We start from the raw sequence: 26,081 nt of genomic DNA on the forward strand, positions 1-26,081 counted from the left end.
GATAATTATATGTAAGCGGACAGCGCTCCTTAAAAAAGGTATGTATTTGGATTTTTCGGGAATGGTCTGAGGAGACATTATTTATGGTCTAAGGAGACCCTTTGATTTATTAACAGAATTTGTGGTATTTTTGGGGTTCTTTTTATTGTCGTGTGATAGATTATGGCAGATTCAGGGTCCTCGACTGTTAATTCTCTTGGCTCACGTTCTATGGGTGGTGGTGTCATTTTTCCCACCAACTCATCAGAAAATCCAGGACTTCAAATCACCACAGTGAAGTTGGATGGTTCCAACTATTTGATTTGGGCACAGTCTGCCAAGATGTTCATTGGTGGCAAAGGCAAGATTGGCTATATTACTGGTTTTGAGAAATAGGCAGCTAAGTCAAAGAAGGCATATCCACAGTGGTTTGCAGATAACGCTATGGTTATGTCTTGGCTAGTCAATTCGATGCAACCAAACATAGCTATTGGCTATATGTTTATGAAGACTGCTAAGCAGATTTGGGATTCAGTTCAACGCACTTATTCTCAGAGGCAGAATAATGCACGAATTTTCCAGCTGGGGCAAGATATCACCAGGATTTCTCAAGGTGACTTGACAGTTTCAGGTTACATCGCCAAGCTTCGTGCTATTTGGGAGGAGATGTCATATTATGATTCATTCCACTCTTGGGAGGATCCAGATGCAGTTTTATATACAGGAATTGTGGAGAAGAATCGAGTGTTTCAGTTTCTTGTCGGGTTGAACGACGAGTTTGAGTATACTCGTGTTCATTTATTGGGCTTATTTTCATTCCCTACTCTTAAGGGTGCATATTCCTATGTGTTGTCAGATGAGAGCTGCCGGACTCATCCATTAGGTGTTGCTTCTGTTGATTGTTCTGCTATGGCAGTTCGGATTCCCAACCTTTCAAGAACTTCACCATCCCAGTCAGTTCAGAGCACTACCACCGGTCTTCCTATGGGACGACAACGTGGACGGTGTGACCATTGCGGAAAAATTGGTCACATCAAATCTCGTTGTTATGTTTTACATGGACGTCTACCGCAACAGAAACAACAGCCTCGATCCTCTGTACATTCTGTTACACAACCAATCTCGTTGTTAACTCCTGACAACCCTGCCTCTATATCTTCTGCCACAGTTACCTTGACTTAAGCCGATTTGGACAAGTTCAAGCAATTCTTCAACCAAATGGAGGCATCATCTCAGCCAACCTCCACTTATGCCCACTCAGGTACTATCGCGTCTGCACATAGCGTATCTACATCTTCAACACCATGGATCATTGATTCTGGTGCTTCAGACAATATGACTGGTATGTCCTCACTCTTCCAATCTTATAGTATCTGTTCTGGCCAACGCAAGGTCCACCTTGCGGATGGCTCTCCATCTTCCATTGTTGGGAAGGGTCACATATCAGTTACTCCTTCATTAACTTTGTCAAATACACTTCATGTTCCAAAGTTGACTACAAATCTTATTTCTGTTAGTAGCGTTACCAAACAATTAAATTGTAGTGTAACATTCTTTCCCTCTCATTGTATTTTTCAGGATCTAGTGTTGAAACGGACAATTGGCAGTGGGCGTGAAGTGGACGGTTTATACCTGTTAGATGCTCCTTTGTCACCGCAAGCACATTCAGCTTCATTTTCTAATATTGTTTCATCTAATAAAGCCCAGCTTATGCGTTGGCACATGCGTTTAGGACATATTTCTTTTGGTTATTTGAAACATTTATTTCCTTCCTTATTTTGTAACGTGGCAGTGTCAGATTTATCCTGTGAAACATGTCATATGGCTAAACATGTTCATTCCAATTATCCTACTAGTAGTAATAAATCTGCTTTAACACTTTTTGATCTTGTTCATTCAGATGTGTGGGGTCCTTGCCCAGTTACTTCTAGTCTTGGATTTCGATATTTCGTGTTGTTCATTGATGATCATAGTCGTGTTACTTGGGTTTATCTTATGAAAACCAAAAATGAGGTATACACCATTTTTTAAAATTTTATGACAATGGTTCAGACTCAATTTGGTCGTACCACTAAAAAATTCCGATCTGACTAGGGTACAGAGTACACTTATAGGGAGGTACAACGGTTATGTACAAAATTTGGGATTGCGCATCTGCTGGCTAATGTTAAAACTCCTCAACAGAATGGTCATTCTGAGAGAAAGAATCGCCACATCCTTGGGGAGATGCAGTTCTTACCGTTGTTTACATCATTAATAGGACTCCTTCTAGGATTCTTAACTTTGCAGCCCCACTCTCAATCTTACATCCCAATTCATCTCTATTTTTTATTCCTCCACGAGTCTTCGGGTGTGCGTGCTTTGTTCAACAGTTAGGGTAAACTCGTACAAAGCTTGACCTCAAGGCTTTGAAGTGTGTGTTTTTGAGCTATTCTCACTCTAAAAAAGGTTATAGGTGTTACCATCCTCCCAGTCATCGGCGGTTTATATCCATGGATGTTTCTTTCTTTGAGCATACACCATACTATAGTGGTTCAGTTGGTTCTCAGAGTGAATGGTTCCCATTGAATATAATGAATGATCACCTTCTTCCGTCTCCAACTCCTCTACCATTACCTGTTTCTTCTTCTATAATTCCTCCTTATGATACCCCTCCAACAGGGGGAATTGTTCCTTTTTCACAGGTTTATAATCTGAGACAACAGGTACAAACTTTTACTCCCACGATCGACTGCCCTGTTCCTTCGGCACCAGTTCCGCCTTCTCAAGCTATTGTTTCGCTTGATGATCGCCCCATTGCTCTTCGAAAAGATAAACGTTCTTGTACTTACCCTATTTCTAATTTTGTTTCTGATTATGCTCTCTCACTCTCCTATCGGAGTTTTCTTGTTTCTGTTGCCTAGGTTCTTGTTCCTTCCAGTGTTGCAGATGCGCTAGCACAACCTCGATGGCGTGATGCTATGACAGAAGAACTACAAGCACTTGAGAAAAATCAGACTTGGGACATGGTTCCGCTTCCTATTGGACGAAAGGCTGTGGGTTGTCGTTGGGTGTTTACAGTCAAGCATAATCCAGATGGGTCAGTTGCTCGTTACAAGGCCCGATTGGTTGCCAAGGGTTATGCTCAAACTTATGGCATAGATTATCAATAGAATTTTGCCCCTGTTGCGAAGATGAATACCATCCGTGTATTATTTTCCGTTGCTGCAATTCGATCTTGGCCTCTATTTCAGTTAGATATCAAGAATGCCTTTCTTAATGGTGATTTGCAGGAGGAGGTGTACATGGTCCCTCCTCCGAGCTTTCGTTCTCCTGCTCATTCTGGTATGGTATGTCGTCTTCGTCGTTCTCTATATGGCCTCAAGTAGTCTCCTCGAGCTTGGTCTGATCGCTTTGGCACTGCTATGCTCAAGTTTGGTTTCCATCAAAGTGCAGTTGATTATACCTTGTTTTTACGTCATTCAGGCAGTAAGACAGTTGCTCTCATTGTGTATGTCGATGATATTATTCTTACCGGCGATGATACTACCGGAATTAATGAGGTTAAGAGCTATCTTGGCCGTCAGTTTGAGATTAAGGATCTTGGTCCCCTACGAAACTTCTTGGGCATTGAGGTGGCTCGCTCCAAGACTGGCATTTTCATCTCTCAACGCAAGTATGTTCTTGACTTGCTTTTTGCTTCTGGTCAGCTTGGCGTTCATCCTGCTGATACTCCGATTGAGCAGAATCATCGGTTGGCTGATTCTGAGGGGGAGTTATTGTCAGATATTGGTCAGTATCAACGACTTATGGGGAAGCTCATCTATTTATCCATGACTCGACCTAACATTGCTTATACCGTGAGTTTCGTGAGTCAATTCATACACTCTCCTCGTGCCCCACACCTTGATGCAGCTATTCGAATTCTTCGCTACTTAAAAGGGTTTCAGGCCGTGGTATTTTGTTTGCTAATTATGGTCACTTACTTATTGAGGCTTGGACAGATGCTGATTATGCAGGATCAATTTCAGATAGGAGGTCTACTTCAGGTTATTGTACCACTATTGGTGGTAACTTGGCGCAGTAAAAAGCAGGATGTTGTCTCTCGATCTAGTGCAGAGGCAGAGTATATGGCTATGGCTCTTGGGGTAGGTGAGTTGCTTTGGCTGAAAACCTTGATGACAGACTTGTGCCTTCCAGTGTCGCTTCCATTCTCACTCTACTGCGACAACAAGTCTGCCATTAACATAGCAGCAAATCCCGTTCAGCATGACAGGATTAAGCATATAGAGGTGGACTGTCACTTCATTTGAGAGAAGATCATCTCTGGTCAAATTTGCACTCCATTTGTCACAAGCTCTCAGTAGCTTGCAGACATTCTTACAAAGGGCGTCAACAAGATTGTGTTTGAGAATGCATTGTCCAAGTTGGACATTTCAGATATCCACGCACCAACTTGAGGGGGAGTGTTAGCATTTATGATACCACGATTTATGATATAACTTACCATAATAGCCGAGATATGATAGGGCCAAATCATGGGATGTGATTTACCAAATTATCTGTGAGATATGATAGCCACAAATCATGTATTTGACTTTATTTACGCATATGTCTAGGCATAAAATATGCAATGATTTGATTTAGTTTCCTTTCTTGTAATATGAGTAAGTGCTCATTTTATCTATAAATACTAGAGCTGTGAATGGGTAATTCATCTTATTCAAGCCTTTACGTAATTCTCTCGTTTCTCTTCTTTTTATTTCTACTGTTGGACAGGGCTGTAATAAATGAAAAGTGGACTCTCTTATTTCCTATGTCTGATTGCACATTCCTCACCCCAGGCCTATCAAATCATAGTCCACTCCTAATTAAATTGGGAGCTCCCACTGCCCTAAGGAAACTTCCTTTCAGATATTTTAATGCTTGGTCTATTAACCCTCTTTTCCTTCCCACAGTGGAACAGGTTTGGGCCATTTCTTTTTTAGGAACTTCAATGTTTCAGCTGACACAGAAGCTGAAATCCCTCAAAGGTGCCCTTAAACTTAGTTGCAGGATGGAGATATCATAGACTTTAGCTTTGGTCACTCAGTCAAAACAGTCATTGGCGTACTATCAAACATTGTTGGACTCTAACCCTAGGGATGTTCAGTTAAGAATTCATGAAAAGATGCTTATGCAACAATTTTCCAAATTAGCTCTTGCTGAAGAGCATTTCATCAAGCAGAAGGCTATGGTGAGATAGTTGAAAGAGGGTGACAGCAACACCACTTTCTTCTTCAAGATTTATAATTTAAGACTCAACAAGAAGAAGATCATATGCCTTAACTCAGAAAATAAGGATCCCATTGTCACTGATACTCTTATTAGAGAGGAGGTTGTTGCCTACTTTATAACCTCCTTGGATGCTCACCACCCCACTACCTTGGAAGAGATGCACTCCAACCTTTTATTACTAAAACAGTTCCATCCACCTTAATCCCTGTAAATGTGAGATTCCCACTGATCTTGAGATCCAAACATGTATATTCTCACTCAGCAAAGAAAAGACACCTGAGCCTGATGGCTTTAATGCCCATTTTTTCCATAAGGCATGGCCTGTGATTGGCAATGATGTGGTTAAAGCCATTAGGGACTTCTTTGTCACTGGCAAGCTCCTTAGAGAGGTCAATAATGCTTATATTGCACTTGTTCCTAAATCCCAAAACCCTTCATCCCTCAATGATTTTAGACCAATCTCTTGCTGTAACATTTTATACAAGTGTATTACCAAGCTCTTGGCCGATAAACTAAAGCTCACCCTTCCTTCCATCATTGACTCTTGTTAAAATGCATTCATTAAAGGTAGGCACATTGGAGACAGTGTTTTATTGGCATAGGAACTTCTTCAAAGGTATCATAAGCATCTTTCACCTCCTAAGTGTGCTATGAAGGTTGACCTCATGAAAGCTTTTGACTCGGTTGGTTGGGATTTTCTACTGGATACTCTAGAGCTCTTTGGCTTTCCCCCTCCATTTATTGGATGGATCAAAGCCTGTATTACCTCACCCTCCTTCACTATCTCACTCAACGGGGAGTTCCATGGCCACTTTAGAGGGGTTAAGGGATTGCGGAAAGGGGACCCTATCTCACATCTACTTTTTGTAATTGCAATGGTGGTATTCTCAGCCATCACTAAAAAGTTCACAACTGAATCCTCATGCTTCAAATTCCACTCAAGATGTAAACGCTTAGCCATTTCACACCTTATCTTTGTCGATGATCTATTAATCTTTAGCCATGGTGACATTGCCTCTATATCTACTCTTAAACATGCCCTTGATAATTTCTCAGACCTCTCAGGAATGAGAATTAATAGCTCAAAAAGCTCTTTTTTTGTCTCTGGGGTGGACCTAAATTTAATTACCAACATTAAGGCTCTGCTTGGTTTCGATTGTGGATCATTGCCTATTAAGTATTTGGGTGTTCCCCTTCTTTCCACTAGGCTCAAAGCTGATGATTGTCGAGGACTAGTTGAGAGAATCACAAAAGGATCAACTATTGGTCATCTAATTTTCTCTCCTATGCAGGTAGAATTCAACTCATCCAATCAGTACTCTACAGCATGATCAACTACTGGTCTAGTCTTTTCATTCTACCCACATCAGTAATTGCTGAGGTAACTAACCTTATGAGAAATTTCCTTTGGACTGGCACTGAATACAAACACTCTGGAGCTAAAGTGAATTGGATTGTCTGTTGTCAACCTGAAGAATTTGGGGGCTTGGGTTTTAGAAACCTTGACACTGCCAATATGGATGCTGCCCTTAGACACATCTGGACACTTATTTCTAATCGCAGGGATAACCTCTGGGCACAGTGGGTGAAAACTCAGCTTATTAGAGATAGATGTTTCTGGTCCATGGAAATACCTCAGTCATGTTCTAGCAATTGGAAGAAAATTCTGCAGCTCAGAGAAGTGGCGAGATCTATGATTATGACTACGGTTGGGAACGGTTTGAATACTTTTTTCTGGGAAGATAACTAGTTTTTTGATGGTCCTCTCTCGAAAAGTTTCACTAAAGAAGAGATTGCTAACTCACCAATCCTACCAAATCATAAACTTTCTTCTTTGATCCACAATGGTGATTGGCTCTTCCCATCCTATCTCTTGCAGCGCTTCCTTGAAATCAGCAACATTCACCCTCCCTCATCCAGCGAGGACACATTTATTTGGATCCCATCACCCTCAGGAGTTTTCTCACTCGGCAACACAATTACATGGCTTAGAGTACATAGTCACCCGAAACCATGGCAGCATTTGATTTGGAACAGGCTCTCCATTCCAAGATGCAGATTCACCTTGTGGCTTGCTGTACAGAGCAGGCTTTCTACCCTTGACAGAGACAGCATGAGACACTTCACGGGCTTCAGAGTTTGTCATCTCTGCCATCTTGTTGATTAAACACATGATCATTTGTTCTTCTCATGCTCTTTCATTTGGCCAATCTGGATCGCTATTCAAAACAAATGTAAAATTCACCTTTTCCCCTCTCTATGGTTCGAACTGGTGGATTATATAGCGACTCACTGGTCAAGCAATAACTTTAGAAATTCAGTCAACAAGCTTGTTCTCTCCACGGCAATCAATAGGATTTGGCAAGAGCGCAACGATAGAATCTTCAAAAATCATCAAAGCACACAAATCACAATCTTCAAACAGATCACATATTTGGTTAGATAGAAGCTTTTAACTACACCAGTCAAAGACTCACCTTGTGCAAGAAAGCTGAAACTTGAATGGGATTTGCCTGCTTTCATTGAACCACCTCATGAACCACCAGATTGAGCAGATTAGGGTTTCATTCCCTCTTCTTCTACACCGGTAGTGGGTATGCCGTAGACAAGAATCTAACGATCATTCTAAACTTTGTTTATGTTTGCTATGCTGGGTTTCTTTATTGGGCTTGCTGTATTATGGATTATAGAATGTTTTATGGGTGGGTTGTCAATGGATCGTGGGCCAGCCACTCTTATTTATTGTAAATGCTTCTTTTCTTTTATAAAATTATCTTACCTTCCAAAAAAAAAAAAAAAAAAAAAAAAATTCCTCTGACACCTTATCACTCATTCACGAAATTATCAAATAGTTGTGAGCCATAACAGTTGGGTAGGGTAAAGTGCAAAAAAAAAATTCTTCCCAACTATGTCAAAATTTGTAAATAACTTATTTGAGTTATATTTTGTGTATATCATCCCATGAATTATCACATTTCAAAAATGCCCCAATGGTTTGACTATATTTCATTAAATGACCATAATACCCTTACTTATTGAATTACACTTACTATCTTTTTCTTATTGAAATAAATTATGAAAAAATTTCATACTAATTTAATGACATATTTATTAATTGTGTAAATAAAAATCTTTAAGTAGAAATTTTTTAAATAATTTAAGTAATTTTTTTAATTTTTCATGAAATATTGCATAAAAATAAGGTATTTTTGTTATGCAATCAATTTATTAATTTTTCATAAATATGCATGAAAAAAAAATGGTACTTTTATGGTTAAAAAAAAATAAAGTGAGCATAATAATTTGTATTATAAATAGTAAAATTTTAAAAATAAGTTAAATTATTTTTGAAAATGAGACTTGCAAATTTTACATACAATATTACTAATCAAAACTCGTAACTAAAACAATTCACTTTAGTAGTTGGCTTGAGAATCATTTTTTAAATTTTTATTTGTTTTAGAAAAAGAAAAAGAGGGAGAGATACATGGTGTCATTCATCAATTATATCTTATCATAAGTAAAAGTAATTTATTTTAGTGAGTCTTATGTGTCAGTATATAATAGGTATGTGAGACCATGTCATTAATAAAACAAAGCAATAAAGTATTTATTGGGAGAGATAAAAAGAGGACGTGGGGGCTGCCAGGTGAGTTTGTAAATTACTTTTTGTGTGGGGCCCACATGTTGGCATTGACTTGGACTCCCTGCCTTGCCACACGCCTAAACCTAGAAAAATTATGGGATAATTTCATAAAAATAGGGTTTTGGAAGTCAAAGAACAATTAAATGAAGTCAAATTGTAGTTTTTTAAATTAACAGAGTTTTCTCAAATGCATATCTGGACATGAAATTTTACTGTAGATCATTTTTTTTATTCCCAAACTATCAATCCTATATTGTTGCAAATTGACCCAACTACCCCTTCAAGCTAACCCAGGCCCAAAAGCTTGTACAGCAAGAGCAGACCCTCAAGGAGTTGGTGACCAACGGACAACTGAGATGAGGAACTTCTTTGTAGGACTAAACGACGGTGCGGATTCGGAGAAGTGACACCATGGCGGTGAACTGGGTTTTCACATAACGGGTCGGCGGTGATGTGGGCAACAATAAGCAAGGATAAGTTGTCGGGTCACGGTGACTGGAACAGCGGACGGCGACTAGAATATAGCCGGCAGATAGATTGGAACGGCCGTGAGTAAGGAATACCCCCACCGGCGATGATAATATAAGGGCCTGAATCTCGGGCCAGAGAGGATTCCGGCGAAGACAAAGGACGGTGACCAAGTGGGTAGCGAGCAAGGAATGACTGGTGACCGAACCAGTAACTCCAATGCACATACGACGAGTAAAGATGGAGAGAAATAGCGGGCATTGAGCTTGGAACGGGCGACGAGGATGATGAGAGCTGCAAAAGAAAAAAAGGTGATCTTGAAAGTTGAAACTGTGATGCCGATGAAGAAGAGGTGTGGCATCGGCAACAATGGTGAAGCTTGTGGTGCCACGGTGAACTCGATATGAACATGCGGTGAGAATATATGAATGGGCCAACAAAAAACAATTTTTGAACTACGGTGGTGATCATAGTCTTAGAAATCTTGATTCAGGGAATTGACATTGTGTTGCAAAATAAATTGTATTCCCATAATGAAATCCATATTTTTCCAACATGAATAGAATTCCTCTTCAATGAACACAGGAACAATGTAATAAATAAAAATAAATAAATAAAATAGGCTTTCAAAGTGGATTCATTTTACCTTGTTGTGTGAGCTGTTGCAGGAAGATTCATCATTTGAGAATCCAATTGTGAAAGAGCTTTTTTGAATTCTTCGATATTCAACTCAATGGATTCTTTTGCACTCCTTTGGAATCCTTCAACAGATCTACAATACTGCCCATCCGTTTATTCTTCAAATAGAGCTCCAATTGAGGGTATCATTCATAGATGTCGTCAACAACTTCTTGAAATTCTTTATCGTCGGCTGTGAGCATAGAGGTCGTGAAGAGAAAGACTTGAGGGCTGTTGCTGCATGCTTTTGGGTCTCGGTTAGCTTGAAGGGGTAGTTGGGTCAATTCACAACAATATATGATGGGCAGTATGGGAATGAAAAAAATGATCTACAGTAAAATCCATGTACAGGTCAGCATTTGAGAAAACTCCATTAATTTGGAAAAATAAAATTTGATTTCATCTATTTGTGCTTTGACCTTCAAAACACTATTTTTATAGAATTATCCAAAAATTATTAGATGGTCCTGGTCTATTTGATACTTGGTTGACTAATCCAATGAAATGCCTTGATTAAGAAATTTTGTAATAAATTAATACACTTTTGTGGAATCATTTTATTAATTCGAGAGTCTGTATGTAATTGGTCCACCCAAGTATCAATAGTCTAAGATCAAGGGCGGAGCCAATTTGTGCCCAGGGGAGCGCATACCCCTTGGCCTGACCCGCCAAGAATAAAATTTAGTTATTTTTTATTTTATTTGTACATTTATAAAAAAGTTTTATATAATGCCCCCTAAAAATTTTAATTTCTAAAATTATCTTTCTTTTATCTTTTGCTCTTAAAATTTATTTGATATCCTTTAAATTAAAAAATTAATCTTCCTTGTCTATCAGACATTAGAGTCTAATTTTTTTCTTTTCAGATTTCTCAATTTTTTTTTTTTTTTTCCTACTTAAAATTAATGTTTGAATTACGAATGATATATATAATTTTTTAGATTGTTCTATTTAAATTTATTACCGCAGTTTATAAAGTCAATGGGTGTAATTTTCATGCATCACATACAACCATATGTAATGAAAATATTAATTAATAAACAATATTTTAGTTTTTATATTATTCAAGTACTTATATTTTTTATACTATTCATTGATTTAGTAATATGGTTTTGCAATATTTTTTTTTTTTCCTACTCAGTTTGAACAATCAACATTTGTCATGTTCGTTGAATATATATATATTTTTGCACAGTGGCCCCTTGGATTGAAATCCTGGCTCCTCCCTCTCGTGTTCAATAGGCAATACCATCCAATAATTTCTCCTCGAGCATCACAAATGAAAGCATACTGGTTGCTTATGGTTGAAGAATATTAATTGAAGTGGACTACACTGTTCATAAAGAAATTTACTAAATAATCCTACCATTAAGAAAAGTAGTTTATTATGATATTATAAAGAAACTTAAACATTAATTTTGATTGAACCGCACAACCAAAAAGGTTCTAAGGCCTTCAATTTTTTTTTTTTTTTTTTTTTTTCTCGAAAAGACGGTAATTTATTATTTCTGATACAAACAACCATTTTCAGTTAAATGTCTAGAATGGATGCAAATGTCAACTAACAACCATTCTCTCAGAAAAGAAAATAATTGAATTTGACAGGTTGTAGAAAGGGCTTTTACGAAAATATCAGAACATGGTAGGGGTAAAATCGAGAATGTAAAGCACTGCCACTTAAGCCCAGCGCGGGATGCGGAGGCCATCTTAAAATGTGGTTGGGTTTCTCAGACGCAAATGTAACGGATGTGCCGTTTGCTCTGTGTTCCAGCACTACCTCTCCCTTTCTCTCTCTCTCTCCCACACAAACATCACAGAAGAGAGAGAAAGCAGAGAAAGAGAGAGAGAGAGAGGGAGGCTCAACCCACAAAATCTTTCATCATCATCATCACAAGATTCATAACAAATCATTAATTCCGGCAAGCCTGTCTGGGTTTAGAATCTATTTGTACTTCAACCAATTCGAGGTTTGGTATCTTACTTGGCTGAGATTCATAGCAAATATGATACAAATCTGATATTAATCAATCTCGATATCACCATGGATGGGAATATCTAGACACATACCAGTTTGTTGAGTGCCAAAAAAAGGTAAATTTGTTGACATATAAATGTTGATTTATATTCATTCTTTATTTATTTTAATAATTTTTTGTTTATGGGTTTGATTCAGGAACTGGCTATCAAAGAATTGATTGTTTTCTCTCTCCATTTTTTTATAAATGGGGAGAATGTCCTCTGACAATATTACTGGACTTCTTTTAGCTATGCTATCAAGTATTTTTATTGGGTCAAGCTTTATTGTCAAGAAGAAAGGTCTAAAAAAAGCTGGGGCTACTGGAACCAGAGCAGGTCCAATTTTCTTTGTGCTCCTTCTTTAGTTGAGAAAAAGGGCTTGGTTGTTGTTGTTGCTGGTATAAACTACACACACATATATACAAACATAATGTGTGCATATATTTATACATGGGACATGATCTATTCACATCATAATCATTGGGAGATTTCTTTCATTTTATTTTTTATTTTTGTAGGAATTGTCTTTTGCTAATTTAGTGTTTGATTGACTGTTTATTTCATGCTTGTTTTGTATACAAATAATCAATCAAAATGGCTATTCGTAGTTGCCCCCGGCAACACTGTGCTTTCTTGAGTTTATTCTAAAATGGATGCAAGTTGATCTTGTCCACGTATATGTATGTACAGCTATACATATACATATATAAAGAATTTATTTATAAATATGTGATTAATATATGCTTGGCTGAAACAAGAACTATTTTGTTGGGGGACGGAACTGGTAAATTGGCAGAATGACGAATGATAGTAGCCATGGAGGACAATGATGACTACCAGTTTAGAGTTGGTTGTTATTGTTTCTCTGTCATCTCGACATATTATTAAAGTTGGTAAATTTTTTATTACTTATTGAAAAGGGGGCAAAATATCGATTAAGAAAGATGCTCATATGGCATGAAAACGACATAGTATTCTTGTAGTCAATGTCTTTATATGTATATTGAGTATTTGGTACAATGTAAGTTTAGATCTCGTTCTTCATTTGAGTAATTCAACTTTGACGTAGCAAAATCAAAATATTAAAGAATTCTGATGGGTTCTGTTACAGTTTGCAGAAGTATAAAACACAATGAAGTAAACATCTAGCTCAATAAAAGATCCAATATTTTATTATTATTTTTTTGTTTTCAGGGTAAAGCACGATTGCACACGTCACATGCTAAATAAAATCACTATTGCTTTTGCAAATGATTGATTTTTTGAAATTGTTGGAAACGCCTACTATGTTGTAAATATAATGGGGCTTCATTATGCTAATATGGATAAGGGGGCATTCTAATAAATTCTATAACGGGAACTCTTTCAGTAGTGGAATTGAAATTTTAGGGGACCATTGTCCCCTTAGCACGATCCAATCTCCACCATACTTGTTTGAGTTTGGGGTATCCAATTTTCGTGTCGACCTTTGAACATGAAGCACTCTTTGTAAAGCTTAAGATATTATTCTATGGTATAAAAAGTTATTACTATTGTGACTGTGGCTCATTTTTTTTCAGGTTCGGGAGGACACTCGTATTTGTTAGAACCTTGGTGGTGGGCTGGGATGATAACTAGTAAGTATTGACAATTTGTTCAACTCATACTTTAATGAACCGTTTTATTTTCCTAATTCATGAAATACTCTGAATACTCTGACAATTTGTTCAACTCATACTTTAATGAACCATTTTATTTTCCTAATTCATGAAATACTCTGACAATTTGTTCAACTCATACTTTAATGAACCTTTTGGTGCCAACATTACTGCTCTAATTTTCCATATATTTGTGCTTGCTAAAAGCTTTTGAATTCCGATTATAACCAACATGTTTTGGTGCTGTAACTGCTGTTATTTAGTTATAATGTTTAATTCAAGCATACTTTTCTTTCTCCTTAACTGTTTCATACCATTGGTGACCAAATTTACTCAGCAACACTCTTCTTGTTTGTTAAATAACTAATGTCTTCACATGGGAAGTTGAGAAATTCCATCACATCTTATATTGCGCTTGGACATCTTAATGGTTACACTGATGCAGTTCAGCAGATAATATGTTCTCATACCACATCATCAACAGGATCTATTATCAAGTCAGAATTTCCATCTGATATCACCTAAAATTTAGTAGGTGGAGTTAACTTTTATTGGACATCGCTAATACCCATTATTGTAAATACGAAAAGACACAAAACTACTTCTTAACAGTATGGCAATTATTAATATTCCTGAAGTGGTTAACTGGAGTGACTTGTTAGAGATGCTTGAAAGCTCTTGGGTATCAAAAGTTCAGCTTTAAAAGCCATAAACGATTAAGAGTATTAATAAATTATTAAAAGATCAAGCGTGATCCTTAACTTGCCCTATCATTACTTCTTTTCGTCACCAGCCTCCATTACTCTTTCTCTAAGTTAACGGTGCCATCCTCTTCCTCTTTTCTCATAGTTAATCATTTTTCACCACTCTTCCCTCATCAAGGAAGCTATCTCACTCTCTTCAACTTCCGCATAAAGTGGAACATTTCAACTGAAAGTAAATATTACAATAGATTATGAAATTTCTGTTATTTTGCGAATGAGAAACACGGAAATTGGTTTACATAATAGTACGGCACATGAATGTCTGTAGTGTGTCATTATGACTAGACTTTGATCACTATATCATTGTGCCTTATTTTCCGTAGTTATTTGGGTATGATTAAGCAGCTGAAAGCTGACTTTCTGGTGTCTATCCTTGTCAATCTTTTTCATAAGTTCACCTGAAAGACTTTAAAGTACCCTTCTCAAGATTCAATAACCCTTTAAACCAAAATTGAAATTCTTTCTTACAATGCATTTGGACTGAATGACACTTCACTCATATACAAGAACAATTGAAGGAAAGATCTAATATAGCTTGTGACTCGAAAGAGGATTAAACGGGCAGAATGACGGAATTTTTTTAATATATTATGGTACTCTTAGGAACTTGAAATAATAAATAAATAAATGAATAAATAAATAGGGGAACCAAAAATTTTCTACAATAAACAAATTGGTTTCCAACTGTTCCTTCCAACATATAAGGGCTCTTTGATAGACTCTTCCACCTCATGCTATGTGATTTCAGAAGTCCAAATTGGTTTACTATATCTTTGCTAAGGCAAAGATTCTGTAGGGGCACATTTTGCATTCTTTATTAAATGAAGTTTGCAGAAATATGTAGTGAACCATTTCTCTCATTCCTGTTGTTTTAATTGTTTAACCATTGTTTGAATTACATGTTTCTCTATGATTATTTATGATTTATAGTTTTATCTTAACGCGGAGTTTGTATATTTTATAGTGATTGTTGGAGAAGTAGCTAATTTTGCTGCTTATGCATATGCTCCTGCAATTCTTGTGACTCCCCTTGGAGCTCTAAGTATTATTTTCAGGTACGAAACCATATAATATTGCATTAGGAGATTCTAGTTTTCTTTATTAATTTTCCTTTTGTAAAAAAGTAATCTGTTTTATTATAAAACTTCCATGCAGTGCAGTGCTAGCTCATTTCATTCTAAAGGAGACATTGCATATCTTTGGTGTGGTAGGGTGTGTTCTCTGCTTAGTGGGATCTGTCACTATTGTTCTTCATGCTCCAAAAGAGAGGAAAATTGAGTCTGTTAAGGAAGTATGGGAACTAGCCACACAACCAGGTATCTGATAAGTAAGATGTAATATTATAATATGCCTGTTTATGTTACTCTATACCTTACGGTACATACTCTTTGCTAGAGGTGTCAATTACTTTTCATCTGCATAAAATTGTTTAAATTATTCTGTGTATTTGTAAGTATATGTATCTATCTATGAATATTCTTGGATCATACAATTTTGTGTCCACACTCAATAGAATATGAATAGATAAATTGTATACTTCTTGGGCTTTTTCGTATTTGTTATATCGGCAAAAGATTTATTTGAGTTCAATAAACTAACAGGCAATTGATTAGGGCCATGCATGTGCCACGGCCAACATGGTTGTTCTGAAATCTAATGTAAACTTGTAATTAATAAATAGTATAAATGATGTTTTTTGAATTGATTCACTTGAAAATTGCTCAAAATTACAATGGAGTGTTATTACTTTCTTTCAAGTACGTATCAATTATATATAAACCAATATTAGGGAATTATATGGCATGAGAGGAAATCACTCTGAAAATTATCCTTGCTTATTTTCATATATGTATGTTCTTGAAACACATTAGCTTTACATCTAGTGACATGCATTTACTATTGTGCGTTGGACTGACAAACAAATCTTTGGCACGAACAGGTTTTATTGTCTACGCTTGCATAGTGTTGGCTTTGGTCCCCGTCCTCATTTTCCGGTATGTACCACGTTATGGGCAGACCCATATGATCGTATATATTGGAATATGCTCACTCATGGGCTCTCTCACGGTCTGTTACTTTTCTTTAAAGCTTTTACACATTCAGACCAAAATCTATACACTCTGTAGTTCTTATACAGTTGTTTTGTGTGTATGTAGGTTATGGGTGTGAAGGCAGTGGGAATTGCTTTAAAGCTCACTTTTTCAGGATTAAATCAATTTACCTACTTCCAGACATGGTTTTTTACTGTGTTCGTGGTTTTTTGTTGTCTTCTTCAGGTGAACTATTTGAACAAGGTAATTGTGGCACAACTTTGAAATCATTGATTGTTGTAAATGAAGATACCGATCTTGATATATATATATATAACCAACCTGACAACTTGGTGTTTCTGAATGGTATCAGTAATTCCTATTACCAAAAGGTGCTATTTGCATGTGGTATATGCCTCTTTATTGTTTTAATTTTATCACATCATTTAACTTGAAAAAAACTTGTCTTCTTCACTCCTTACACCACCGTACGTGAGAAAGCCCTGAAACTTGAAGAAACGGGGGAGTGAGAGATTGAGACCCCTTATTGTTGTGTGTTCATGATGCATTGGAATCTTCAATCAGCAGTAGGACATGAGAGATTTTGGTTGGATCAGGTCGAAATGAGATTGAGGGAAGAAGGGAAAAATGATGGAGGAGGGGACTGTAGGGATGTTTGGTGAATTAAGTAGTTTTGGTAAAAAAAAATTGGCTTCCTGGGCTTTAGTCACTTTCAAAAGATAGCGTTAATACATAACCATTTTATACGAAAATATTTTATTAGGTGTGGATGTGTAAGGTTTCTCAAAACACAAATCGAAGCTCCACTTGATTCAATTCCAAAAAAACTTCAACCTCGACTACTGAAATGCTAACCTTGCCCCCTCAAAAATTAGGTTAGGCTGATTCTTGGTCTTCTTTAACCAGACCAAGAACTCTATTTAGTGGAGCTACTCTGCTCCACATATTAGTTGCATGTTGGACACTAAAAGTGCTAATCTTCTGGATAACTCTTGGGGAATCAATACTTGTAAGCCCATCAACAGCTTCTCAAGTTCTTATGGAAAATTATAGTACCTACACTATGGCCTCTGATCATGCTTCTTACAGTAATACATAATTCATTTGTGGACTCCTCTTCAACTCGTTGAAATATTGGCTGGATATTTCCTAGAGAATGCCATCTTTGTTTTAATTTTGGTTATGAGATCTAATGCTGTCTTTGTTGAGGTGGATCTTGTCGTGACTAACGATGGCTTTCTAAATAAAACATAACACCATCTTCACACAAATCTTCACTCTTTCCATCATAGCTATTTCGTTAATTGCACTAGGCAAGAGAGTCCATTCACAACTGTGGATAAGGTACTTTATGTTGCTGCATTTACCTTTGTACAGAAGATGTTCAGTGTCACCATATCTCAATATTAACTCTTCGTGCTGTGGTTAAATCCAAAACACAAAGCCCTCTTTATTGGCTGGTAATGGTTTGCTCATCTTCATTCCGATAATTCGCGTGTTCGTATGATGCACCTTGGTGCATCTCGTGTGGGTTGGTCTGGGTAAGAAATATAATGAAAAACACCCAATAATAAACCCAAGTATCCAAAAAAGAAGAAGAAGTTATCTGTCTCAGCATGCAAGTTGTATTCACCAGAAGGAATCCAACTGTAACAATCAATTATCATTAATCAAAGGTTTCATCAGATCATATTTGTGGTAAGCCTTTTTTCTATTTGTTGTCTCTTTATGGCTAAAATTTTTGATAGTCCATCTATTATCTCCTCATCATTTTTAAGATCTTATGATATTATAGCAATTATTTTGTTTGGTTTATAAGAAATGTTAGAATGACTCGATTTACGTGCTTTCTAGTTAGTTAATTTTTGAATTTCCGTTGTAGTTTGTTAAAAATAAAAAATACTTTAAAAAAGTTCATTGAGCAATTAAGACCTTTTCGCCTCCCTCTAGGTCTAGATCATGGCCTTGTGCTACTCGACATCAGTGCCTAAGGTTTCCGTTCTAATCGACATTTTTAATATAAGATATTTTGACTTTATTTTAGTGTGACATGTAACTTTTTGAAGTATCTGCTCTTTCCTAAAGAATGGCAATATAAACTTGCCTAGATTTTTTCTTTTTTTTCTTCTTCTTTTTCATGTTGTGTTTTTATACGTCATAGTCTAGTTGTTTTTTCTTTTATCAATGCTTTGCAATAATTTTGAGTAAAATGTTCTTCACAATACTTTTAATTTTTGGTAGTTGGTTAATCTTGATTGTGGATTTGTTACTACAGGCACTAGACACATTTAATACTGCTGTTGTTTCTCCTGTCTACTATGTCACGTTCACAACCCTCACCATCCTAGCCAGTATTATCATGTTTAAGGTGATTCGGTACATTCTTTCTTGTTTTCTTTGGAAAGTTTCTTTTCTTCACCTCTTACCAGTATCACTCTTTGTAGATGAAAATTTTACTATGATTAAATATTAAAATTTTGCTATTCTTGCGACTTGAAAGCCTTTGCTTTAACCGTTATTTATTAATATCACCATCTGCATACTAAGATTTGGTTAAGGTTGTGCATATTAAAATATTTATTCCATTATGTTATTAATTATCATTGTCAATTTGCCATCCTGATTGCAATTAGTGTCGCATACTATTGACACGACCCAATGAATTTCATATAATTGTGACGGTAACAGTTGATTTCACAGTAGTATTACACTGTTTTAAATTCGTTGTCCCTGTTGCTTTGAGTTTATTCTGCTAGCACTCTGTGGAAAATTAAGAAATGGTTACCCGTGGGGAAAGCAATGGGATTCCCTATGTGTAACAAATTAGGATACTAAACAAGTTGTATTTGGTTGGGTTAACTATATCGAGTTTGATTTGATGGGTGATATACAAATCTTACATCGATACAAGCATTTCTTAGATATGGCAAAAGCAGATTTCTATAAGATCATTACATGGTGGCTTCAACTTGTATTGTAATTTGGATGTATCAATATAAATAAGTAAACATATGAATAGACATTAGCTTCCAGATTATTTGCATCTAAAAACAGGTGAGTTTCTTTGACAGACATACCATTTCTCTTTGCCTTTTACCGGGTTTTCTCTTTTCATTGTAGTTGATATTTTCACCCTCCAATGCCATTTTATAGCTCTAGAAATCGACCCACTTGGGAAGACCCTAGTTACCAAGGACTAACTGTTTTGCCAGGCACTGGAATTCAACCCAACCCCTTTATCAGATAGCACAGCCCTTGATATTAGTAAATTGAAAAGTTTTGTGGTAATTTAATTTCAATGTCACTTGTCAGAACTGTGAAAGATTAAAGAAACCATGTTCTTATTGTAGCTTGCTTTGCTTAATCCAAACACTCTTGATTGAATGTAGCTTTCTATTTTCTATCTCTTACATTGTCATCCAAATAGTTACTTGTATAGCAACATGAATTTGATTTAAGTTGCATTGTTACGGGGATTTTTGAACTTCTGAAGTTCATATTCATTTTTTCATCTCTTTTTGGTGTGAATTCAGGACTGGGACAATCAAAGTGGATCACAGATTTCAACAGAATTGAGTGGTTTCGTGACCATTCTCTGCGGAGTTTTTCTTCTTCATAAAACCAAGGATATGGGTGGTACTGGAGCCAGTTGATCCCCTCTATTCCGGCCAGGAGCCCTGAACGCGAACGCAAATGCAGCTCCCAGACAGACACATGTGTGATACTTGAGCAGTAGTCAGTTGCATCTTACAGGAAAATAGTTAGGAAAATCTAAAGAAGCATGTAAAGGAAAGAGTGTTTCTAGACTACACAAATATGACTTAGCAAGATGGAAAGGGAAAAAGAAAAAGGAAAGAAAGTCATCTCATGGATGCTAATAATATATTAGATTGGTTGATGATAATGCAGGAGTAATTCCATAGTTAGCATTAGGTTTTCTTCTCATTCTTTTGGTCTTTTCTCATGTTATTGGAGAGCTTTTAATATTTTTTTTTAGAGAAACACATTATTTACGTAGTTTTCTAGAGAGAGGGGAAGAGGAACACCAAGCTTGTATGCAAGAGTAGTGATTTGGCTTTTGTGGTCAACTTTTGGTCAGGAGTTCGAGGGTTGGTAGAGAAAGAAGAGAAAACAAGAGACTTGAACTAACCGAAATAAGTTTGAGAGATGGACCAAGCAAGCTTTTACTTGAAGTCATATTTCCTCTTTTTTCAAAATAATAGTGATTTGTATATGAGTTGTGTGTTTGATATTTTTTTTCATGGCGAGAATATTAGGGGTTAGTAATTAGAGAGAAGGGAAGGATGCAAGGCTTGAACACAGACTTTCAGACACGAGAAAACAACCATATCACTCCGACATCATAACACTTGCAAATTGTGTGTGTTTTTTTTTTTTTTAGTTGGGACTCACACACACCCTTCACTGAGATTCGAACCCCTGACCTCCCATTGAGAAATAACAGCTTTGCAAATTGTGTGTTTAATTTACCTACCAAAAAAATAATAATAATAAAAAAATTAAATCCTATGTTTAATCGAATCGGTAAAGGTACTAAGGCCTTTTAAATGAAATACATAAATAAGTTTCAAATATCACCCCTATATGGGGAAAAGTGAGTGAAGGAAGATGGAAGGTAGTTCTTCAAATTCTCAATGACATCTTTTTATTTATTTTTTTCATTTTTTCTTTATTAAAAAAATCCACACAAATGATTTTAAAATTGAGGATTTTAGAAACCTTTTTCAACATTGGATTCATCCACATTAGACTTTTTGTGTTGATTTAGATAAATACATGAATTTGTAATACGGTGATTTGAGATTTAAGGTTATATAAAAAATAATAATTTTTAAACCAAATAATTTAATCGAGGAATGCATTCCATTAGATTATTAGAACCATGAAACTTGAATCGCTACTTGCATTGATTTTAAATAATTCCTTTTACCTTTTTATTTTAAAATCCACAGATCCATTCATTTGAAATCATCTCAAATATATCAAACTATATATTTTACACAATAAAATTCATTTATCAGAAATCCTTGAATTAAATCTTGGGTCACCGAATGAGTTTGAAATCAAGATATTAATTATCATTTAAACAAAAATTTTACTAATTGAAGTTGGATTCAAAAGTTAAATATTATGTTAAATTATTCTTCACAAAGAAAACTTATTTTTTTCTTGTTATTAAAATGTTTAGAGGATTTTTAGTTTAAAGTTTGAACTAAATATCTTTCAATTCTAAATTTAAGGCGATAATACCGTACTCCCAAACTAAATTACATGTTCGATTGCTTGAAATTAATGCTCTGAAATAAATAAATAAAAAACTGATATCCTGAAGTAAAAATTAAGAAGTTTTAGTTCAAAAGTTAAATTAATTATTTTCCAAATCAAATTTCAGGACACTAAATTCAAGCAAGCAAGCAAATAATTTTAAAAAAATGATTTAGAATCACTGTGAGTAGAGGTGTGTGGGCTCCAACAGTCTGCACTCTTTATTCAAATTTCTGAAAATGATTATCAAGAAATCAAACAGAAAACTATTTTAACTAAAATCAAACAAAGTTTTCTTGTATTAGTGTGCCAAATATGCCCTCTCTCTCTCTCTATATATATATATGTATATACGGAATATATACATATATAACTTTATATCTATATTTAGATGAGACAGAGAAGGTTGATTTCGGACATAGACTGCAAATCGTCAACCACCAAGCTCGCAGCAGTTAAGCTGCGGCAACGAAAGCACACCAGTCGATACCTTAACGGAGCTCACTTTCCCCACACAATTCCCCTCATTTTCTCTCTCAATTTCCCGAGAAAATCTTTCTTCAATCCTCCCACTCCCAATTTGTAAACACCCAAGCAACCCTAACTTCCCATCACACAGATTCACAATAATCTACACCTCTCAAGGTCTGTACTCTGTACTCCCTCTCTCGCTTGGGGCTTATATCGAACATCAAAGCTTCACACAGTCTCTCTCTCAAGGTCAGTACCCAGTACACCATTTTTTGTTCTCAGTATGTGTAGAACTGTGATGTTGTTCTGTTTGGGGGCTTAATTGATATAAATTAGTTTGTTGTTTAGATAATTGTTAGCTTTTGAATGAGTGTAGACGTAGTAGTGGTTGAAGATGCCTCCTCCAAGAAGGAAGAAATGGACGGAGGCAGAAGAGAGAACCCTAATTGACAAGTATGGTGAGATGGATTGTGATGGGTTCCTGGCAAAAATGAAAACCCGAGAGAAAAAATATAGACCCATTGCTTTGTATGTGAATTCTATGCACCATGTTCGCGATCCAATCGCTTATCCGTGGCAATGGAGTTGGAAGGATGTGTCTACTAAAGTACAGAACATGAGGCATCAGTATTCATTGGTGAAGCAAAAGATCAAGAAGCCTGAATTGGTGGGTGATTCGGGCAGAGAGGAGTTTGATTGGGTCGAGGGCCTTACCCACTGGTCGAATTTTCTTAGGTACAAGGAGGTGTTTGGGGATGTCACTTCTGGTTTTAGTAGTAATGACACGATGGTGGTTGCTGCTGATAATCACGAAAATGGCGGAGGCTTTGATCAAATTGGTCATGGAATGGAGATTGTGCAATTTGGGCATCTGGGTCATGGAGAAGATGGTGATTTTACGGCAGGAATAGATGGAGGTGACGATGGGGTTATAGGTTTAGAGTTTGAGTATGATGGAGAGGAAAGAGAGGAGAATTACAATGATAATAATAATCTTACGAAGGAGGATGGAGACGATGGTTTTGTATATGAAGATATTGAGCCAGCTGGGTCTGATACAAGGAAAAAGAGGAAGGTGTTGAAGGGTTTGGAGAAGAAGGCATGGGGTTTTCTCGCAAACCAGTTAGGGCGGTTGAGGGAATTGGAAACTCGGTTTGAGCAACGTGAGGCAGAAAGAGAGCGAGAGAGGCAGAGGAGGGAGCATCTCCAATTAGAGTTTGAGCAGGAACGTGAACAGAAATGGGAAGAGAGGGAAAATGAGAGGGAGGAGATGAGGAAAGCTATGGAGAAGGTGAGGAGGCAGAGATTTCGGGAATGGGAAGCTATAGAGAAAGAGAGTGAAGAGAGAGACAGAAAAAGAAAAGAGGAAGAGTTGATTTATGAGAAGGAATGTGGGGAGAGGATGAACCGGAGGAGGGCAGAATGGAAAAAGAGGATCGACGAGATGTTGAGGCAACACCGGGCAGAAATAGGCCAGATCCAGACTCGGATCCTTCATGAACAACAGAACCTTAGTAATCAGTTTCTTGGGATTGTTTCACAGTGGACTGGACATCCTACTGGGCTTTCTGATCACACAGGAGCTAGCAATCATTATCTTTCACATATGATGCAGAACTTGCACCATGTGAATGGTATTGTTCATGGTGATACGAGGGTTGAGGGAGATAATCAAGATGACCAGTTCATTGTTGATTGATGATATCATTTCTGCGTCACTAATTTCCTCCGGTGGCTAAAGTTCATAGGCAGCCTGCGAGAATGCGATGATGGGAACAAGTGTAAAGGTCAGAGATTCGTTGAATGTATTTTATTGTCCTTTCAATTATTTACTTCTTGTAATAATGTTATATGTTATTTGACTTCTAGTTATTTCTTATGTTTCATTTTTTGCTCGGTTAGTTTTACTTAGTCAATAAGAGATATAGATTTATCTACTTCAAAATTTGATGTTTCTATTGTGAAATTGAAAGTGGTTTGTATTTTCATGTCATACCCTGCTATCTTTTGTATTCCTCTTCATATACTCTCCAGTCTTTTCCCCTGTTCTATTATACTCTTTGAAGAAGTAACAGGAACAAGAAAGCATGGAAAGTAGGTCAAAGTCAGCTACCTCTTTTAGTTTAGCTAAATTTTTTTTTTTTTGATAAGTTTTAGTTTAGCTAATTTTGAGTAGTACCATGTATTTAAATGATTTAAAAGGCATATTCAAATTCATGACATAAGAAGGATACACACATGTAATCATTAGATTGTAAGAATCAAACCTAGGACATTCCCTGCCCCTTTGAAAGTTTTTAACACTGTGCTAAAGCTTTAGCAAATTATGACCCTTTTTACTGTTCCCTCAAGCTGCCTACTAAATTGGAAGACTGTCAAATTAGAACTCTTTTTACTGTTCCATCAACCTGCCTACTAAATTGAAGAGAATTTCAAATGAAAACTCTTTTTACTGTTCCATCAACCTGCCAGCAGATTAAAGAAAGTGTCACTATCGAAATTTAAGAGATTAATTGCAGCCTGGTTTGTCAATGCTTCTGGAATTAGGGAGACTGAATCAACCTTATTATTGCAATTAGGCGCTTAGGCACTCACTTGTTTGGGTTTTCTAATAAAAAGCTGTCGGACACTTGTCAATTATCAAAGGGAGAAGGGAAAAGAAAAAAGAAAAAAAACAAAATTTATCAAAGGTGACTTGACCTTGGGCAGTTGTGCTTCAGTTCCCTCTCTCTCTCTCACCCCCGATGGGTGGGATCAGCACCGGATATTGTTATTTTTATATTATTTTTTATTGAGCACATTTTCTGTCTACGGAATGTTGATGGCACTGCAACGAAATCAGGAGAAAAATGAAAAGGGATTCCTTTTTTAAAAAGATGCATTGATCAAAATTCAGCCCCACGCAGTTTGTTAAGTTGAGAGCAATAGAGAGAGTGTCTATGCCGACTTTGCTGTCTTCTATGATGCATTGGCTGGTTGTCCATAACAAATTTTTTTATCGAGCACCGTAAGGTAAAATTTGTCTGTATGGTCACTGTGTGTCTTAGATGGGTGTCTTTGTGGACAATTTCTTGTTCAAAGATTTGCTAGTTTATAAAGGAAATTAAGGGGTGTTATTTTCTTTTTGTTACGTTTTATTTTCTTCATCATCATCATTAGTATTACCATCATTAGCAGTATTTGGCCAGTGCAAGTATAAACAGGTTGGGGAGATGTGGGACATTGTGCTGTGTGCTTTTTGTCAAGAGTTGGTGCTAATGCTAGCCGGGTTGAGGGAAGAAGGGAGATTATGGTATGTGCTTCTTCTTGAAGTTTATTGTAAGTAAAACAACTTCTGCTTTTAAGACCTGCGATCATATTATGTTTGCTGTTTAGAATGTCAAGAGAGCAGGATAACTTGCCGGCTATTCGCTATACAACATTGTGTTTAGCGGAATAAGTTCCAGCATTCTTCGAGGGGATAATGGGATATAGTCTTTAGTTGGTAAGCTTGAAACTTTCAATAGTTTAATTCTTACCATTTGTAATGAGATGAGTTCTTCGCAATGCTGTTTTTAGGTTGGTTTGTGTACTTACCAGAATTAGGCCATACTTCTAATTTGTGCTGTAGTAGTAGATGGTTGTATCCATGCATATAAATTATCTGATGTTGAAGATAACGGGAAGGGGTTGGCTCAAGTGGGTAAGAACTTGGCTCTGATGCCTCGGGAAGCATTAGGTCTAAGAAATCCATGGTTTTAAAGAATCTCATTTGACTTCGGGAGTGACCACCCCCCTATAACAGGCTGTGCAAGCTACGTAGACTAAAATAACAGCCTTCTCATTTCCT

The 26,081-nt window shown here is 36.6% G+C and overlaps 2 protein-coding genes across 3 annotated transcripts; both read left to right on the plus strand.

Moving 5' to 3' along the window:
* Positions 1-11,755: 11,755 nt before the first annotated feature.
* Positions 11,756-20,718, plus strand: LOC132274816 (probable magnesium transporter NIPA1). 2 transcript variants are annotated; one of them, XM_059776152.1, is made up of 9 exons: positions 11,756-12,118; positions 12,201-12,379; positions 13,603-13,659; positions 15,409-15,499; positions 15,600-15,760; positions 16,384-16,511; positions 16,601-16,738; positions 18,771-18,863; positions 20,029-20,713. In XM_059776152.1, exons 2-9 carry the CDS (start codon positions 12,250-12,252, stop codon positions 20,146-20,148), a joined length of 918 nt encoding a protein of 305 aa, XP_059632135.1. In that variant the 5' UTR covers positions 11,756-12,118; positions 12,201-12,249; the 3' UTR covers positions 20,149-20,713. The 2 variants fall into 2 exon arrangements, with proteins under 2 accessions (XP_059632135.1, XP_059632136.1); XM_059776153.1 differs by lacking the exon at positions 18,771-18,863 and having other exon boundaries at positions 20,029-20,718.
* A 1,431-nt stretch (positions 20,719-22,149) lies between these two features.
* LOC132274817 (stress response protein NST1-like) lies at positions 22,150-24,197 on the plus strand. The gene is made up of 2 exons (XM_059776154.1): positions 22,150-22,501; positions 22,601-24,197. Exon 2 carries the CDS (start codon positions 22,647-22,649, stop codon positions 23,949-23,951), a length of 1,305 nt encoding a protein of 434 aa, XP_059632137.1. The 5' UTR covers positions 22,150-22,501; positions 22,601-22,646; the 3' UTR covers positions 23,952-24,197.
* The last annotated feature ends 1,884 nt before the right edge of the window (positions 24,198-26,081 follow it).

Source organism: Cornus florida, unplaced genomic scaffold (assembly GCF_030987335.1).
Source record: "Cornus florida cultivar Cherokee Brave unplaced genomic scaffold, ASM3098733v1 CherokeeBrave_3.0.0_Hap2_Chr09, whole genome shotgun sequence".
Classification (NCBI taxonomy): Eukaryota; Viridiplantae; Streptophyta; class Magnoliopsida; order Cornales; family Cornaceae; genus Cornus; species Cornus florida.

Bases quoted from the DNA above. Each gene is read 5' to 3' on its own strand.
- LOC132274816 (XM_059776152.1), top strand. From the start codon at position 12,250: ATGGGGAGAATGTCCTCTGACAATATTACTGGACTTCTTTTAGCTATG. The intron at 13,660-15,408 runs GTAAGTATTGAC...TATATTTTATAG, and splicing joins GTGGGCTGGGATGATAACTA to TGATTGTTGGAGAAGTAGCT. The intron at 16,512-16,600 runs GTCTGTTACTTT...GTGTGTATGTAG, and splicing joins CACTCATGGGCTCTCTCACG to GTTATGGGTGTGAAGGCAGT.
- LOC132274817 (XM_059776154.1), top strand. From the start codon at position 22,647: ATGCCTCCTCCAAGAAGGAAGAAATGGACGGAGGCAGAAGAGAGAACC.